Source organism: Mycteria americana, chromosome 2 (assembly GCF_035582795.1).
Source record: "Mycteria americana isolate JAX WOST 10 ecotype Jacksonville Zoo and Gardens chromosome 2, USCA_MyAme_1.0, whole genome shotgun sequence".
Taxonomy (NCBI): domain Eukaryota; kingdom Metazoa; phylum Chordata; class Aves; order Ciconiiformes; family Ciconiidae; genus Mycteria; species Mycteria americana.
This window is the reverse complement of record NC_134366.1, coordinates 57979946-57992399: the sequence shown is the minus strand read 5'-3', so window position 1 is coordinate 57992399 and position 12454 is coordinate 57979946. Positions and strand designations below refer to the sequence as shown.

General features: G+C 37.7%; 1 protein-coding gene across 4 annotated transcripts in view; it reads right to left on the bottom strand.

Annotated features, from left to right (window-relative positions):
• SUGCT (succinyl-CoA:glutarate-CoA transferase) overlaps window positions 1-12454 on the bottom strand; it is a 336948-nt gene that overhangs the window by 205168 nt on the left and 119326 nt on the right. For all 4 annotated transcript variants that reach the window (XR_012774277.1, XR_012774278.1, XM_075493575.1 and 1 more), the window contains exons 10-11: window positions 6614-6685; window positions 1698-1795 (exon numbers count right to left, since the gene is read on the bottom strand). Coding sequence is in view for 2 of the 4 variants with exons in the window: in XM_075493575.1 (XP_075349690.1) it covers window positions 1698-1795; window positions 6614-6685 (170 nt within the window). In the remaining 2 variants the exon portion in view is untranslated. The remainder of the gene's footprint in view (window positions 1-1697; window positions 1796-6613; window positions 6686-12454) is intronic.

Here is a 12454-nt window from a genome sequence, read left to right as displayed (position 1 = left end):
TATACAGTCACATACTTGTATATAAATTACACAGAAATTCAGCCTAAATGATGCTAATAAAACAGAACATAAACTCTGACAAAAAAAGACATAAAGAAGTAATTGAAAGAGCAATGAGGTAATCTGATGAACTAATAGCTACAGATATAAAAACAAATTTGAATTCTGACGATTGATTCAAAGAACAACTGTTCCTTGAACTTTATCTTCTTATTCAGATATTGCCGATAAAAAACAACGTGCATTCGAAATTAAACACAAGCAACAAGCTATTAAGTAATTGATCTGTGTATGGCAAAACAGCACTCTCATAAGATACCAGAGTACATCAGATAAATGCCATATTAAATGAAATGAACTCCAAGTAATAAGTCAACATGAATCAACTTTGAATCTAAGATTAAGTGTCAAGAATGTAAGAGCTCAAAAGTAGGTCAAAAGATAACTGTTCTCTTTCAAGGGCTTCAAAACTTATAGGAAGAGTGGGTTCATCTGTGCTATCACAATACATTTGTTATCGGAAGGCAAGTAAAGATGAGTTCCAAAAGTTCATCATGAACAGTTGTACCATAATTATTTGAAAATGCAAAGTCACCTGGTACTTCAGTATTTCATCGGGGGCAGGACACCTGAAAATGGACAGGTAAGACAGAGACAAAAGTGCAATTGCAACAGGAAGAGGCAAAATCATTCTCTACTGTCTTTAATGCAAGGTGATTCTGGTTCTCAATATCCAAAAAATGTGTGGGGTTGAAAGGAGGGGGAGGGGTGCGCTATTGAAACACTTTTCTCAGATGGAATGAAAAGGGGAGACATCTGACTTAATGCTCCTAAAAAAAAAAAAAAAAAAAAAAATTGCCTGAATGATAATTGTTACACAGTTGACAACAAAGACTTATACAGGCCAAGTGTCAAAACGATAGTGTGACTTTTCTTGAATCATTGACAACAGTAGATATACTGCCTTTTCTGCTCATCCCCTGAAGTATGAGCGTTGCTGAAGCCACCTTTGGGTAGCTTCACCCAGATTATTTTTTTTTCTTATATTATATAAATTTATCATCCTCTCCATTAAACAGAAGAGCACTCCACAGAAATAAGGCCTTCTCAAACAGAATGAGGAAGATAACTAAGCTATTTTTGTCTCTCAAATAAAGGGTTCCTGAGCTTCCTCTTAAATAATTTTTAATTAAGGTATTTAATAGGATGATTCCCATGTGGAACACTAAGTACATATCCTTTTGATTTCAAAAGGATTGACCCAGGAAGAATTTGGGGAACACAGTACCACAATATAAAACTATCAATGAGGGAGTAGCATCAAGTGGAACTCCCTTGGATACACCAACTCTCAGTAAAAACTTTAAAATCCCAGTCACAGCAAAAGCAAACGGTGCTGCAAGCATTTTATTTCCAGGAGTTACATTCATCCAGGAAAGCAGAAAGCACTGGCTGTTTCACTAAAATTCAAGTTAATGGTTAAAAATAAGTTAAAATGCTTTCTGAAAACTTGAATCTGTGGTCTGGCTTCTTGTTAGTCCACACCATAGTCTGTGTGCAAAAGGCAGAATATTTAACATCAGTAAGTGTTCTATCTCAAAAGAGTAAAGTAAAATTTTCACATGATGAGAGCTTCTTATACATGACTATTTGCATTAACAGATTAAATGTCATTTCCTCCCTTTTAATTAACTTACCGGGTTGACAATATGTCAATAAGTTCTTTTCTGTTCTGGACTCTGAGTGTATTAGTTTTGTATCTGGAATCCTTACTAACTTCAGGCAAATTCAGGATCTAAGTAAAAATAAAGGTGAGTAAGAAACGTGCTTCGCAGGAGATATTTATATAGCTAAGGAAATTCATTACCGATTTAAGATAGCTTTCCAAAAATCCCTACTTCTTGTTAATCTTTTAATATAGATTAGGAAATTAAGAAAAGATAATGCCTCCTGGTTAATGTTACATAATAATACAGAAAAAAACAGAAATTAATCTGAAGATCCAAATCTTAGTTGATAGCTTTCACCTTTAGCTAGGAGAAATTCTTATTGTAGAAGTTTGTAAATTATTACCATGAGGTTGGAGAGATCCGTGGGATTATCCTGCACTAAGTTATATGTCACAGAAAAAGAAATATGACTGTACTTCATATGCTATACTGAGAAAAGCTATGTCTAAGAATACTTCTTTCCACTTCAGTAATTTCTGTCAAAAAGGCAAAAATTATGAAAAGGTGTTTTTCTATTGAAATGTCATAGTTTTTCTTTATGATTTCTTCCAAAATAATTAATAAAGAAAATCTGTGGTATAACCTCCAAGAAAGGAGCAATATATCTTCTGTCTGTAACTCCCACCTGGCACATTAGAAATTTAACCATCACGCAAAGACAATGTGAATTATACTATAAAGGGAATTAAATGTGGAGAATGAGTCTTAGAATTTTGTAGAGGCATTTATGAGACAGAGTAGGTGTGTGGACAATCAATACTTACTATATAATTTATCTATTCATGCCACAATGTATTTATCTAGAACATAAATAAACAGAATGAGTTGCGCTTCCCAAATTTAATAAAATATATCCCAATAACATCAGCTACAGAGGAAGGCAGAATAGAAGCTTACAAAGAAAGAGACTGTCACGTATTCTTCATGTATTTTTACTCACTAACACACACTCAAGATCAATTTTACTTATGATGAGTCTTATAATCATTCTAAACACGCTACATTTTTTTTACAAGGCCATTTGCAAGATGGCTTACAAAAAAACCAGTACTGGCTCAAAGCTGAAGTCCCTATAGCCCATCATCCTATCTCTGCCTGTGGCTGAGTGCTGATGATTAGGAAGAGCTTAAGAACAAGGTGAGTACATACGATACCTCCTTAATTTTCATCCAAACTCCAGCCATCTTTAGATTAGGGCATTTCTGAGTTGGAGCTGTTTTCTATGCATTTAGCAATCCTCAATGGATTTTTGTTTTATTAACATGTTCAGTCACTCCTTGAATCCATATGCCTACGTACTACCACATGTAAGTGGTACATAGATTGGTGTCAATCTCTCTGACACTTGCCTCAAACCTAAAATTCTACTAATTCCTCTGAGATTGGTTCAGACCAAGGCTGCTATCATTTAACAGCTCCTCACTTTGCTGGAGTGAATATGGATACAGCTTCCCTTCCAAGTGAATAGCTGTTGATGACTTAAAACCATCAGCAAAATAGGTATTCTTTCAACAGATATTTAGAGATTTTCAAAACAGTCACCTTTGACATAGTTGTCACCTAGAGTGACAAAACTAAGCATGGAAACCAAGGTATCAGTACGTTATGTTAGAACAATGACCATATTACATAACTTTTCTACAGATTTTTATCTGCAGATTTTTATCAATCTAGCATTTTCTATCAACACTTAATTCACAGCATATTTTCTTTTCCTTCTATGTTTACAAAATCTAGTTTATGAAAGTCATAACATATCATAGTCTAGCTTTAGAAAATGTTCCTCTTTTCCTATCTGAAAGTTTAACAATAATATTGGTACCCCCTTAAACTTATCTCCTCTTTTTAATACTTCTATTTTGGAGTTACAAATCATTGCTTTAGAGAAAAAAAATAATGCAAGTTTGTTTAAAGTAAATGATAGTGAATACTTATTTAAGAGAGCTTAAAAAACCAAGAAATTAATCAGAAAACTATGGTTCCCTTTGATGAGTTATATGAAAAACTATCATATGGAGTTGCTCACTCTACTGTTTTAATTAACGTTACTGACTTCAGCTTTTACTTAATGTCCATCTGTTGTAAAGCTGCGTGTCTATATATGTTCTTCTCAATTTTTTTGTGACTAACAAATGCACATTTGAGAAGTTATTCATTAATGTGCCATTCATCTTTCTGCATCATGCTGCCAATGTTATTTTCTTTATTTCACTGTGACCACTTGGAATGAAAGTGCTGTTCTCCATTTCTAGGCCTCCTTCAAGATCTAAGATGCACATTCAGAGTTTACACTCTCTGCATTTTGTCCCCCAACACTAGCAAACCTGTTTGTACTCTCCTTTGCTGTATACAAAAGCTGTCTTCTGAAGGCTCTTGCTCAGTATTCCTATTTAGACCAAAGCAGCACACATCAGGATGTGCTTTTGTAACACTTGACCACTATGAAATGCACTTCAGCCAGCAGTGTTACAAAGTTTTCCTGCAATTATCCAAGTCCCCAAACAAGCTACAGTTAGTTGTCATTGATTTTGACAACATCACAGTGAATTATTCCAGTTTTTTCTTTCTGCTTGCCTGAAAAGATATGGTTGAAGCAGAATGTTTGCAATTGTTTACAGCTTGAGCCAGCTGTTACATCTCTAGAATATGTGTCTTCAGGGCAACAGCTTCCATACAGGCTGTATTTTTAGGAGCAGCTCATCTCAGAAAGGTACTCTACTAGCAATTCCAACATTTGAATTAGTGGTCTCTGTATTTACTAAAGGTTCACCAGGGTATTGCAGGCCTTCCTGTAATAAAGTCCTCTTCCTTTATTGGCTATCCCACTTCACGGTGTTTTAAGTTCCAAATCACCTTCGACTTAGCACAGAGTATACCTCTATCAGGTTTCACAGCATTCCACTGACTTCTACATCACTCCATTTCTGGGCAATTTAATGGCCCAAATCCATACCTATGATAACTCAATAAGGGTAAAAAGACCGTTCTTTTTAAAAACAAATATGATAACTGGTTTGTAGAAAAATCTAACCATTACCCAAAACTTGAACTATTTTTCTGGGTTTTTAATCCCTTTGAAATGTGAGCAATCATCATTTTTTCCATGTTCTGTACCTCCTACTTTCAATTCTAGAAATACCAGAACACCTTTATAATGATGAAACAAAAAAACATCAGCCTGCAGACTAGGGCCAATATTCATCTCAATTTTAGTCTACAGATTCTGAGGTAACACCAATCGTATAAACGTTGCCTCGTCTTCTGGAGTAGCATTCACTCCTCACTGATTACAGAGTATGTAGCAACACGTCACACAGTCTCTCAGTTGCACCCTGAAGTGAGGTAAATGCATGGTCTGAATTTTTAGTGCCTTCTAGCTCACACCATGGTGTCAGAACCTACTGAGCCAGATCTTCAGCTCTGCTTTACTCAAGGATGGCAGGAAGACCAGCATTTGGTATGTAATTCTTCAGGTGATAAGCACCAAGAAGACATTCACAGCTATGTCCTAGGACTTTCTGCAAAGACTTCCCTTATGAGACTTTGATAAAACTGAGTTGTGGCAGGTAGACACTTATTCAGTCATTAGTCTTCATTCCTGTTAAGATAATGACCACATTATCGTGGTTGGACACCTGTATGAAGAAAACCCACTGAGAAAACTTTGAAGAGGTTAATTTGCTACCTACTGAGAGCGCCAATTCAAGCAAATGAAACCAGACCCCTCCAGATAGCAAGGTGGGGATATGTAGCCCAAACTACACTAAGAGAGAATCACAACTGCACTCTCCTCTTACTACATATTCCAGTTATTAGTTGTGAACATCCATGGAAATGTGAAATGTCTGACATGAACAAATGGAGGAAAATAGTGCTCAATTTCCTGAGGCTGCCAACTCGTTTAGAGTGTGATTAATTTAGGCTAAATATCCAAGTTCCCAGAGAAAAACCATAATGGCAGGAAATATGTAGACCTCTCATTTTAAAAAATGCTGTCTAATGCTATATGCAAAACTTCTCTTGTCCTAGCTTACATGTTACCGGGGTCTTTTGTTTGGAATGTTGCTACACTTTATTTAAGAACAATTGTTTCCCTACAACCATTCCTCTTTTAAAATGTATTCACTGTCCAGGGAAAAGCAATTCCAGGTATTAAAACAACAAGAAAAGAGTATATGAAAAATCCAAAACTATTATACAACTTCCCAAGCTACCCTCCATGAAAACAGAATTGCCAGTGTCATGTCCCTTCAGTTCAAAATAATGAAGATACCAGATTTTGAATGCGGCAGTCCTGTTTGAAGATTTTTTTCTTCAATGTCGTATCTCTGCACCACTCCAAAGTCAACCCACAGTCCTGTAATATTTCTTTTCTAAGAAGTCTGCAAGTTTCTCTGTGAGCACAGACCAGCACATACTAGTGTTCAAAAGGACTACGCATTCGGCTACTGATTAAAGTGGCACAAGAACCATCCATCCCCTAGCTTTGCTTTGTTAATAGCTGTGCCTACCATGTATTTTGTGGAGAAACAGTGTCACATTTCTTCCTGAAAAAGGCACCAGTGTGAATTCCGTGACATTCACCATTCCAGAACTGGAAGGTTGTTAACCTGTTCATTTTTTTAGCTAATTAGCTGTGCAGCTGCACAGACTTCAAAAGGGGTTCAGCACCCAAGTTTTGGAATTGGGGTGTTCTGAATACAGAGGCAAAGCACAGAACCCATATCAGTCTCCTAAACTACCAGCCAGAACCCCAGGGTTAGAATTTATACTCGCTACTTATTTTCACAAAAAAGGGGAATTAAGAAGCAATCAGTAATTTTTTTCCTAGTCAGAATGGAAACTATTACACGTTTCTGTACTGTCACCTAACACACCATTACCTTGCACACAGTGACAAACTGCTGATCATTTCCAGCTCCCACCACGATGTAGCCATCCTTGGTCTTAAAAGCCTGGAAGAACAAAGATATAGGTGATAAGCTGTAACTAAACTATAAAATATTAGCACATTTAAGTGAAAACTTTGTAAATAATGTTCAAATTACTTCCTTAAACATTTCCATTCAGATCCAATCTCTAGTTCTATAAAAGTGGCTCAAAGTCATCCACAAGGATGGATGTGGACCTTTTGATTTTTCTAGAGTTAAGAAGTTATCTTGGTTAATATTTTATTTGCTGAAAATGTGTCTTGAGGCATCCTGAAACTTTGCAACTGTGACCCACACTCACAGGGACTGAGAAGGATTTACCAGGATAACACTTACTTGCCAGGAGCTATTTATTCAGCTTCACTCTTAGCCTGACTGAGAGCAGACAGCTGCACTGAGGTGTCACAGACCCTGACCAACTATGCAAAAAAAAATAATTGCCAAATAGCAATGACAAGTTAGGGACTCTCATGGGGATGAAAGGGATAGGCTGCATCTTTCCAGCTCTTCAGCTGGAGATTAAGCTATCTCCTTGATCAGTGGTCTCAAGATTGAGCTCTTGGAGAAAATGGAACTTCTTTTCCAGCTTTGAGGATTTTTTTTTCTTTTGACTTCATTACAGTGGCCTTACTGGCGCATTTCATGGTGAATAGAACATTTAACTGGGTAGGACGTAGCACCTTTCATTTCAGTATAAATCATCTCCACTTAGATTTTCACTGGAAAAAAGAAAAAATTGGCATCATCCTCGATTTTTACCATTGTTTCAGGGCATCTTCTAAAATCGGATAATGCAAACAGTTTCCCCTTTCCTCCACACCTCTTCCTTATACAAGGGCATGTAACTGCAGTTTCAGTCATACGTGTTACAACCACAATTTTCACAAGCATTTGGGAAAAACTCTTTCACTATTAATTTGACTTCAGTGCAAGTGGCCAGCACAGGCTGGTGCACTAATGGTGACAAGGCCTGGTGATACTTTCTTGCAGAGAGCAAAACTCATCTTCCATTCTCAGAAAATATTTTTTAATGAGCTCTCATGCCCTGATCTAAAGCTGTGAATTCTTACTATAAATTTGGGTAAAATAACACACAAATATAAGCCCTCATGTGGGAAGACTTTAATAATAAAAAGTCTTCTCATGCCACTGTGGCTTATTCTTCATTACAAACAGGAATATGCTATTCCAACTTGCAATCTTTCATACAGATACAACTACTTCCACACTAAGACTCTTTTACCATTTGTTATAGTCAAAGCTTTAAAATTCTATATGGAAAATTATGTCCACTGAAATACAAGTAAGTGTACACCCTAGTTAGGATATCACTTGTTTGCTCTCACTTTGTTTCATTTCCTGGTAAATAGTATTGGTCAGTGATACAGTTTAGCAATTTATTTTTCACACATTTAATTAAGCATATCAGTCTAAGATTCTTAGCAAGCAAAGATGAAATTCAGCAAACATTTCGTCCCAAACATGCAAAAAAAGTTCCACTGACTTGGCCCCAATACAATAAAAGTCTAGAAGCATGCATAATATAAAGGTACTGCATACTCACACCAAGGAAAGCAATGAGCACAGAAAAAATTGGGGAAAAGAATACAGAAAAAGAAAGTTGTATACGAATGCATAGACATTTTTTAGATATATATGTTCATGCAGATTTCTGTCTAAAACAATCATAACAGAGCCTCATCTAAGAATATGTAAGACACTTCCCCCCACACACACATAAATGGCTTTTAGTAGGAATAGTGATGAACTAAAACTGTCAGTATAAACTTACTACCTTTAGTTACAGGCAAGATCTGTTTTCTGAACACCCTGCCCAAATCCTGACCTGTCTTTGCTGATGCTCTGAATTCTAAAACCAGCCACACACATTTTACACAAATTATGAGCTAAACACTTATACGTATCTGTGTGCATATGTAACACAATATAGTTTTTATTGGCGCGACCACCTACTACTTCCAGTAAACACAAATTAGAAATTCTTTTACACATTGTTTTAAACTTCTAGTCTGGATGCCTGTTACAGATTGCAAAGCCTACAATATATGTCATATATACTTAGATACAGGTCCTCTTCCTCCACTCTCCAAAATATATTTAAATTGGTAGTATGGGCAAATCTTAAAGAGTTTACTATTTATCAGCAACTTCTTTTGAGACTAGCATCTCTGTAAGAAGACTGCAATCACACAATAGCTGCATACCACTATGAAACACGCATCTGTACCCGTGGGCTGCCCGTGCAGCAGCGGAAGTCACTCTAAATTTAAGGGCCTGGTTATTAGCATTTGTGCTTCAGTTGCTTTGCGGAATGTGTGGGAAAACTGATTATTCTTAATTGCATTGTATGTCTAAAAAGCTAAAACAACAGTCATGTCATCCTTACACAACAAAAATGGTATCATAATAAATGCAGCAGTGTCTTTTTCCATTAAGCTTAACTCAAATGTCTTTGGCTGCTATTTTAAGCTTCCCATTACAAAACAGCTGATTATTTGCCAGTCATTGCTGCTGATAAAGCAGAAACTTCCAAATGTTATTAGCACAATATTGATGCCAACATTTAAGGGTGATAACAATGGTTTTATTCATCACCCATAACTGTACGCACACTACAGGTTACCACAGGTTACTGTCTGGTCACAGAAAGCTTCACAATCTTATTATACAAAGGAGAGTAAGGGCAAAGCGCAAACAGATCTTAATGAGATTTTGTTTTGATAAACTGCTGTCCATCACATCGAATCATTTCACATTAGTGCAATAAAAGGCGCTACACACACAAGGCAAAAGTCTTTTTTCCCTTCCCCTTTTTCTGAAGAATGAGGTCTTCTGATAAGGTTCTTGAGAGAACAAGCATAATTTAACCTGCTACTCCCATGTGGTATCCTGAGCAATAGGACATCACTTGGTGAAGACAAGAAACAAAAACCAGACAAAAAAATTAATCCACATCTGATTCATGGAAAAGGCAGAGACAAATTGCATAGCATCCAAAGGCATAGCTTTTCAGTATGGTGTAAAAGCTTAGGGGTTTCTAGGAAGATAATGTGTAAATTCACACTGAATGATACATATGGTACATGACATCAACATAAGTGTGTTCAAAGCCAGATCTCAAAGTCCAGTGTGCATGCATCAACACGTCACACTGACTAATGGATGTTACAGGACCTCATTAAGACTCAGCACTTTTCCTGAGTCTTAATCAGAGATCGAATCAGAATTCCATCATAGAACACTGTGTATACCTGAGATACTTTGTGTACTGAAACATTTTAACCTCCCTAAACATATGGAATATAAATCGTATCCACTTTCAGAAATGTTCTAAGTGGTTTACAAGTGTTCTCCAAAAATGCTATATAGACTATACAATACAGATGCAGGCCAAACTTAACCTTAGTTTATTATCAGAGCAGACAAAGACTTGCTGAGATAATGTGAGGCCAAACTAGCCAGTCTTTGCACTGCTCTAAGTCAATAGCCTTTCAAAATTTGCCAGCTTTGACGGTGTTAATGAAAGACCATCAAAATCTTGTATTTATTGCCTGCTTTATGAATTTTAAGCCTATATATGCTATGGCAATCATCAATCATACATAAATATCTTTGCATATGTTTCAATTTGCATGTTGATTCCACAAACAAAACTTTAAAATGTAAGGGACCAATTAAAAGATATGCCAATTCCAATAAAATGATCAAAAGTCCAGGTCAGCGTTCAGTATTTGAATCCAAAACACAGAAATCAAAACAACCAGAACATCTGCTGCTGCCTATGGTGATGCTTTACTCCCATCCATCAGGTATTCATACACATTCATAAGATCTCCTCGGGCCTCCTCTCCAGTCCTCCAGGATAAACAGTCCCAGTTCTCTCAGCCTCTCCTCATATGAGAGATGCTCCAAGCCCTTAATTATTTTCATGGCACTTCAATGGACCTGCACCAGTATGAGCACATCCTTGTCCTACAAACCCCAGAAGTGGACCCAGCTGTGGACCCATAACTGGATCCACTGGTTATTCATCCTCATGGGTCCTAAGCAGAGGGGAAGGATCACCTCCCTTGACCTGCTAGCAATGTTCCTCCTAATACAGACCAGGATGCTCTCTTTGTCACAGGGGCACACTGCTGGCTCATGTTCCATTTTTTGTCCACCAGGACCTCCAGGTCCTTTTCTGCAAAGCTGCTTTCCAGCCAGTCAGCCCCCAGTCTGTACTGATGCATGAGGTTATTCCCTACCATGTGCAGGACTTCAGATTTCCCTTTGTTGAATTTCATTAGGTTCCTGTTGGCCCATTTCTCCAGTCTGTCAAGGTCCCTCTGAATGGCAGCACAACCACCTGGTCTATCAGCCACTCTTCCCAGTTTTGTATATTTTGCAAACTTGCTGAGGGTGCACTCTGTCCATCATCCAGGTCACTAATGACCTTGTTCAACAGTACTGGCCCAGTGTATCCTTGGGGTTGCCACTAGTGATTGGCCTCCAGCTGGACTTCATGCCACTGATCACAACTCTTTGAGCATGACAGGTCAGCCAGCCTCATTCCATTCCCCATTCCACCTCAAAAATCTAAATCTAAATCAGCACTGTTGAGGGAGGGCACAATGAGGGCACTTTATGGTCTAGTCTCAAAAGCTATTGGCAGATCAAATCCAGCACACACTGAAATGTAGCTTCCAGCCATCACCATTAGTAGGCAGCTTCCCAGTGCCACAAGGACTGTCAAGGTCAAATGCAAAGGATGCAGGTGCCATCCAGGCAGAAACTAGATGTCAATTCTTCAGAGACTTCTCAGGAAGAAGAATTTGGAGGCCAAACAATACTTGGAGAGACCAACAGAACAAGCATTGGGTTTTTGAAATTGGAGGATTATTCCATATTTAGGAGAAGTTAATAGCTTTAATTACCTGAACAAGCTACGACAATTGGGATCTGTAAAGATATTTACAATCCCTTTTCACTGGGAACAGCTGATGTTAGATACCCTTGGATTTGAAGTATCTTGGAAGACAGCACTACCTTTTGATTCATAAAGTTGAATCATAGCATCTCTAAAAGCATCCAATGATGGATTATGAGGGGAACAGCTGAAGGCTTGCGGATACTCACTATGTATTGGTGAGTTCTGGAGCAGGGCTTAAAGAGTAGTAACTTTTGAATGCCTTCTAACTGCTGTTGGTTTTACAGAGCGACAGGCTGATTGCTCCAACTGGCATCATGAAGCAGCTTGCTTAAGATTCTGGAAAGATGCCATCGTTTTATAAAGGCTAGATACAGTATTTCTGTAAGGTACGTGTTTGTCAGCACAACAGGGAGCGCTCAAATGGCATAAAGGGAGAACACCCCTCTGAGCTCCTTCCCAAGGTTGGCATAGGAGCAAGCAGCTTTGTGTGAAGGCTGAAGGAATCTTTGGGACCAGCTCAGGACAGTGCAGAACAAAGACACCTACTTGAGAAGTCTGTAAACATAAAACCAGAAAAAGCTAAACCAATATTTTCAACCAAAACTTTGAAACATATCACCAACATTTTTTAAAAAGAGATTAATTTTCATATGCCACTCCTTCCTCTCCCCTCCATCTTCCCATTTACAGCAGTCTCTTCACTCACTTACAGAATCAGCGAATCATTACTCAGTAAAACACTATGTGACCATACATAGGTCTCCATTTATATGCTTGAAGTACTTCCCTGGTATTAATGGGTGTGGTCAAAGAGAGAAGCTGGTCTCTTGCAGGCTTGGAACCACAGAAAAATTACAATA